Source organism: Phyllobates terribilis, unplaced genomic scaffold (assembly GCF_046119375.1).
Source record: "Phyllobates terribilis strain yellow unplaced genomic scaffold, ASM4611937v1 Scaffold_9__5_contigs__length_417890890, whole genome shotgun sequence".
NCBI classification, from domain to species: Eukaryota; Metazoa; Chordata; class Amphibia; order Anura; family Dendrobatidae; genus Phyllobates; species Phyllobates terribilis.
In genome coordinates this window covers 304,764,696-304,771,406 of record NW_027362769.1, presented here as the reverse complement: position 1 = coordinate 304,771,406, position 6,711 = coordinate 304,764,696, and the positions used below count along the sequence as shown (strand labels likewise).

The 6,711-nt window shown below is 40.8% G+C and overlaps 1 protein-coding gene across 1 annotated transcript; it reads right to left on the bottom strand.

The window, feature by feature from the left end:
* Positions 1-458: 458 nt before the first annotated feature.
* LOC141160974 (hemoglobin subunit alpha-5-like) lies at positions 459-2,105 on the bottom strand. Its single transcript, XM_073645767.1, has 3 exons — positions 2,011-2,105; positions 1,238-1,442; positions 459-587 (listed from the first exon to the last, which is right to left on the bottom strand). Exons 1-3 carry the CDS (start codon positions 2,103-2,105, stop codon positions 459-461), a joined length of 429 nt encoding a protein of 142 aa, XP_073501868.1.
* Between the last annotated feature and the right edge of the window lie 4,606 nt (positions 2,106-6,711).

Here is a 6,711-nt window from a genome sequence, read left to right as displayed (position 1 = left end):
CGTATGTATGAATTGATGAGATAACAAATTGTGGCATGCAGCAGTATCTCATACTGTATTGTGCAGGTACCTTTCCTAGAAGGAAGAGTATTGCTTCTAGGTAAAAATATGGTGCCCTATGAGGTACGGCGCAGAGGTACGTGGAGTGCCTTGGATGGATCCATAACCCACACAGAACCTATATACTCAGGTACTTGGAATAAGCTATTAAAGCAGATCTGTCATGAGAATATGGATTATTATCATGACAAGTAGGTTTGATTACACAAAATAATATTGAGCACTTGTAACAACAGCCATTACTGCAGATTATACTGCTGCATCCAGGCCGATAAATGAAGGATCATTGTTCGATGTTGACCCATAATGATAACAAACAAGTATGTGCTGATGAAACGGGTTTTATTATATAACTCCTAAAGTCATCTTAACAACCAGTTATCAGGCTGAGGTCCAGTTTATCTGTATTTGGCCACCAGGACGGAGGACACAACGGAGAGGAACTTGTCCCAGGCGGCCTGAGCGACAGCATTGAATTCCTTAGGGAAGTGGACAGCCAGAGTCACCTGGATGGAGTGGGACAGCAGCTACAAGAGAAAGGAATCGTCATTAGTAATGATTAATATTTATTTTTTCTTTACTATGATATCATCAAATGAACATTACTCACATCTATTAAACTTTGCTTCATGTATTTCCACTCAGTAGAACATTTACTAAAGAGCGATTTTATATGCAAACATATGACTTCTAAAGGCTGATTCTGACGTCCGTGCAAATCGGTCCAAGACCGCACTGCAATGCATGGACTGGCCATGGGTCTCCCGATCGGAGCGTGCCAGCTTCATCTATTTGTATGTGGCTGGCACGTTCCAGTCAGGAGAAGAGAGGCCTCAGACCCATTTACACGGATGTCTGCATAAACCCTTAGGAACACTTTTAAATTAGCAGAAACACTCAATTAGGTAATGACCTATCAAAAGAGATATAGATAAGACCTCAATCACACAGTAATATTTTGGGCAGTATTTGTAAGCCAAAATTAGAAATGGGATTTAGAGAGAAAAACTGTAAAGGGAAGATTTGTATCTCTCCGGGGTTTGGCTTTCAAATACTGATGTAAAATATTGCTAAAATATGTTTGTGTCTAAGCTAAATGTAAAGTTTTCAAACTAGACAATTCTTAATTGTAACCTGTCATGTGATTAGATGAAAAATAAATAACTGGGCTTCTTACCCTGAAGTTGCCAGGGTCAACCCTGAGCTTCTGGGCATGCAGGTCACTGAGGGAGGACAGAGCATGGTCAATGTTATCCAGGTGCTGGGCAGCATTACCAATGGCCTTCACAACCTTTCCTCCATGGTTATGGAGATCCTTGGAGCCGTGGCTCAGGTCAAAGTGGCTGAAGTAGGTTTTGGTTTGTGGGTAGCTCAAGAACATCCTGCAGGAAAAGAACATATGATTAATGTAGAATATAAATAGCATTGATTTGTACTAGGTCATTGGTCATATATCTGTTATGGCTAAAGAAATCTCCACTTTGGATTAGAGATAACGATTTTTTCCCAACACGTGATATTAAGACTTAAAATAGAAAAAAATCAAGAGATCTTTACGATAGTATGTGACACTTAAGGGGATTATCTCATGAATAGAACCCATTTTTATAGTAAAGCCAGCCTGTAAATCAACTAAAAACACTGCAGGTCTGCCATCTTAATGAGACAACCCCTTTAATCAGAAGAAACTTTTTAAATGAAATATAGTATACTATATTAAATAAGACAGATAGAATGATACACATGAATAATAACCATGAGCCAAAGAGCAAGAAAAATAATTATATGGTCAAGTATTAGATATTTTTAAAGTAACTCTACAATTATATATACTTTACTGTACCCTCTGTAAACATTAGAGTAAAATTTGGCCAAATACTTCTTGATACACTATGAAGAAAGTCATTAGTAATCATTAGTGTGCATGATAAGACAACAAGTTGGCGTTACCTCTCCAGAGCCTCTGCTCCAATGGCATCGGCATGGGCAGCAATCTTGGATGCCAGGGAGGAGATGGCAGCTTTTTCAGCGTCGGAGAAAGTCATGATTGGTTCAGGTTAGTGCAGTTGGACTGGACAGTACCTAATGTGCTGGCCTGGACTTGCACTTTTAAAGAGACACACACACCATAGCATAAGATGCTGCCCCTTTTTTTTCAGTTACACCCATTGGCTTATCTGTTTAACAAAATAATTATGTCAGGGATTTCATACTGTCTGCTAACGTTACAATAATGATATAGGTTGCTATCTCAGCATAGTATGATAACTTGCTGCATACAGTATTGCAGCGTGATAACCGTATGTGCTGAATCATTCGACAATAAGGCGAAATAGGCAACTTTATTCAAAGTCATAAATCATCGGTCACAATCTATAGATTTCCAGCTAAGGCATGTCTGTATGTGTTTTATGTGTCAGCCTTATCAATATAGTGTAGGATACATACTGTAGTGTACAACTATCTTTAGGATTTTTAATTACAGAAGTGTATAAAAGCAGAGACAATGCTATTTTGGAGATTTGAGATGAAGACTAAGCTGGAAACATCATAACTACAGTTAATAATAACCTCTGGTGTATAGAGAACTGATCCTTTTGCCAGTTAGTAATTGTTCTACGTTCTCATCAGTAAAGCTATAAGGTGTATTTATGGCAGTCTCAGTCTGCCAGCTACACATGACAGGGTAGAACTGTGCGGGAAAGGAGTTTGATCTGAACCTAACAAATAAATGCAGCCACCCACAAAGCTCTAAGGTATATGTGAACATAGGCTATGTGAGTTTTGAACGCTGAATATATGAATTTTCAACTGCATTAATGTATACAGTATAGACTATGGTTATGGAATTGAGGAACGCTGATTACAGGTTGATCGAATTGTATGGGCTCATCTGCTAACTACATGGTGACCTCTGAAGAAGGGAACCTATTCTAACATACCTACTGGAGACGATCAAACGTTTTGAAATTCGAATTCTCCAGGTTCGGCAAATTCTTCCAAAAGATTGGTTAAGGCTGTGTGCACATGGTGCCTTTTGGATATGGGCATAGCCGCCGAGTTTTCCCAAGCTAAGCCATTTCAGGAAATTGCCAGCGGACAGTGACTTTGCCAGAGGTTTTGCCGTTGCTCCTGAGGCTACACCGCCGCCGGCGTCGTTCACTCTATACTGTGAAGTATAGAGAGCAGGTGGATTCCCAATGGAAGCTGTCCAAAGGATGAACATGTCACTTCTTTTAAGGGTTTCCGAACAAAGAAAGAATTATAGAAGTGACATAACACAAAACAATGTGCACTATGTTCATATTATTGAGACCTTTTGCAATGGTTTTTCAAGCACATTCTAGTCGGAATGTAAATGAAAAAGACGTTGTGTGCACATAGCCTGACGATGGGAGGTATGCTGCTCGTTTTAATGTGCTTTACCCCTTCTCTACCTATGACGTGCATCTACATCACATGTCGTGTCCCAGCCTTTCATGTGGGCTCCTACGCTACTCCCGTGGCAGTTAACCTGCTAAATCCTGCTGTCAATCAATCACACCGGCATTTAACACCAGTCGGCATGGGGGACGCATTATTTCACTCCCCCATCGGCGCACCAGTGACGTGATCGCGGGACACCGGTGGGTTCCCTTGACAGGCGGAGGTCTGCTGAAGACCCCTGATGCACTGCTATGTATGGCACAAGTGATCAGACAATCGCAGCTTCAACTACTCTATACTGTAAAAAGTAAAAATATGTTTTTAAAAATCTGAAAAAAATTTTAAAAAATCACAAAACTTAAAATCCACTCCTCTTTTGCCCCATTAAAAATAAAACAATAAAAAATGCCCACATTGGGTATCACTGTGTTAAGAAAAGTCCGATCTATGAAAATATAAAATGAATTAATCCGATTGGTAAACGGCATAACAAGAAAAAAAAAACAAAATGCCAGTTTTTTGGCCACCGCAACATTGCAATAAAATGCAATAATAGGCGATTAAAACTTTGTATGTACCTGAAAATGGTATCAGTAAAAAAGTCAGCTCATGGTGCAAAAAATAATCCATTACACAGCCCCAGATCACAAAAATTGAAAGCGTTATGGGTCTCTGAAAATAGCAACACCAGAAAAGGGTTTTTGTTTTATGAATTTCCAAAAATGTTTTCACCACTTAAATAAAAAAATATATATACATATTTGGTATCTGCATAATCGTACTGACCTGCAGAATTCTATTGCCAGCTCAGTTTTACCGTATAGTGAACATGGTAAATGAAAAACCCAAAAAACTATTGTGGAATTACACTTTTTTTTTTGCAGTTTCAATGTACTTAAAAAATTGTTTCTTGATTTCCAGTGCATCACATGATCAAATGAATGATGTCATTCAAAAGTACAACTCGTCCCACAAAAACAAGCCCTTATTTAGCTATATTGATAGAAAAATAAAAAAGTTATGGCTCTTGGAAGAAGTGGAGGCAAAAGCTTAAGTGGCCCTGGAAGTGAGATGCAAGAGAGATGGGCATGGTTCTGGCATTAAACAATGTGTGATGGGCTTTATGGACTTGTGAATCCTGTGTCTGTTCACCATCATTATGCAAAATGGTAGACTGTTTATGGTATTTAAAACTGACTTCTAAGAGGATTGATAAGTGGGAAAAAATAGGCTCCGCTAAGAAGGAGAAAATAAGAAGTTATTACATGAAGAAAGACGTTAGTGTGGATTGGGCTGTGTGAGGAGCGTTCTGAGCTGATACTTAATCCGAGAGTGGGATGAGAGCGCGAGAGAGAGACAGCCGCACAGCTGCCAGGAATCTCGGGGAAGACCATGCAGCAGGCCATGGCAGATACAATCTACTACAATTTGTAAAATGGTGATGGACGCTTTTGGGCGTTTTTTGACTTGGGCCATGTAATAAGAAGCACAAAGATTATTAGATGAAATCTCTCATGTAATGTAAGGCCCCTTCTTCATTTGAACATCTCCTGGTTGTCCTACTTCATATGTGAATCATACCCACTGGTAACAGTAGCGACTTCATTAACCCCTAGAAAACACAGGACATTTTTGCCATATTTTGTTTAACCATAATTAAATGCCTTAATAAAATGTATCATATTTTGAAGGGGTGTTCCAAGAAATACAAATTGTTTCTAAAATGACAAATGAAGGCAATAATCTTTGTAATGTACCGTTGTGCAGTCTGAATTACATTACCAGTTTCTGGTAAGCTTCAGTCTTGACATGGTGGAAAACTGATCCGGTGTTGAGGTGTCTCCGTATCATATAATCCCAGCTCCCGACGCTCTTGACACCCTGGCACCATTCACAGGATGAAGGCTGTCCTCCCCATATTATTCTTCCCATGGACACATGACCACATCAAGCTATACCTGGAATGATTGAGCTACCAAGTATAGCAATGGTCATATTGCTGTGAGACAATGGGTCAGATTGTCCTGTCTAGACTTGGCCTGAATTTATATGCAGAAACTGTGGCACAGGCCACGTCAGTTATCTGTGGCCCCATTCAGATGAGGCCTGGTTTGGCACATGGAGAGGTAGGACATTTAGTGTTTAAGGACCATCCATATTAAAAGGTACACGTAGATGTGATTGGATGGCTTTTACACTCTTTGATCAAAAAATGCTAACTAATTACCCTACGTTTTTAACGTTTACAGCAACATTGGAATTCATGTATTCCTTAGCCGCAGTGTGCTGACGCATTGTGTATGCCACTGAATGGGCACACCCCACGATGATGACCACAAGGCCAGCTACTCAAAAGAAAACCTGTGGATACCATAAGGTAAGATGGTTCTCAGTGCTACTGTCCAGTAGCCACAACTGATGGACCAGGTCCTGTGAATCAATTCACACCATCTCTAACCCTGACTAATGTTGTTTCCTGTTCCATGTTGTGACATACACTAGGGGTGACTGATCAGTGTGTGTATATAGCGTGCCCAGCCACCTGGCTCCAAACGTTCAGCTGTAAAAGAATCTCTGAGGGCGTGAAAAGCATGCTGGTCCAGTTGTGGACAGGCCCATGTAGAAGCAAGTCCGATGGGTCACATCTGGTGAGGCACTGTCTGTGCATGACTATTGCAGAGAAGCACTTAATTGTGTGGTCTGACTAAGCCTGAGTAAAAACCTGAGAGTGTTGTGTCAGAAAAAGGGCAAGTGTAAGTGCACTCAGCAAGTGTGAGAGAAGGAGAAGAGTAGAACATACTAGTAACAAATTGTATAACGTTCCTGTAGAAAGATTGTACTTCCTGCTGGAAGTGTTCTAGAAAATAATGTTGTACTGTTTTTTGTGATGTGACATTGTGTTGGGGCATCCAACTTGTTGCCCAGCCATAGTAGATAGACAGCAAGGCAACATCAGGCGCAGGGGCGAAAGACCACGGTCACAGCGGTCACCGCTGTGACCTTGCCCGGTGGGTCAAGTGCCTGCCGACACCAGCAGAAACTTCAACTGGAAGTGCATCCTCGGACACACATCCAGTTGAAGTGTATTGCGGCGCACAGACCCATTGGGTCTATGCGCGACAAAACACACTGTCGGCCAATCAGAGGCCAGCAGCCGACGTCGGTGAGCATGTGATGGGGCGTATGGCAATGACATCATACACTCCCGTTGAATGCCGAAGTTAG

Excerpts from the sequence above, each read along its gene's own strand:
- LOC141160974 (XM_073645767.1), bottom strand. The coding sequence starts at position 2,105 with ATGACTTTCTCCGACGCTGAAAAAGCTGCCATCTCCTCCCTGGCATCC. Across the intron at positions 1,443-2,010 it reads GGAGCAGAGGCTCTGGAGAG|GATGTTCTTGAGCTACCCAC; the intron begins GTAACGCCAACT and ends CTTTTCCTGCAG. Across the intron at positions 588-1,237 it reads TTGACCCTGGCAACTTCAGG|CTGCTGTCCCACTCCATCCA; the intron begins GTAAGAAGCCCA and ends TTTCTCTTGTAG.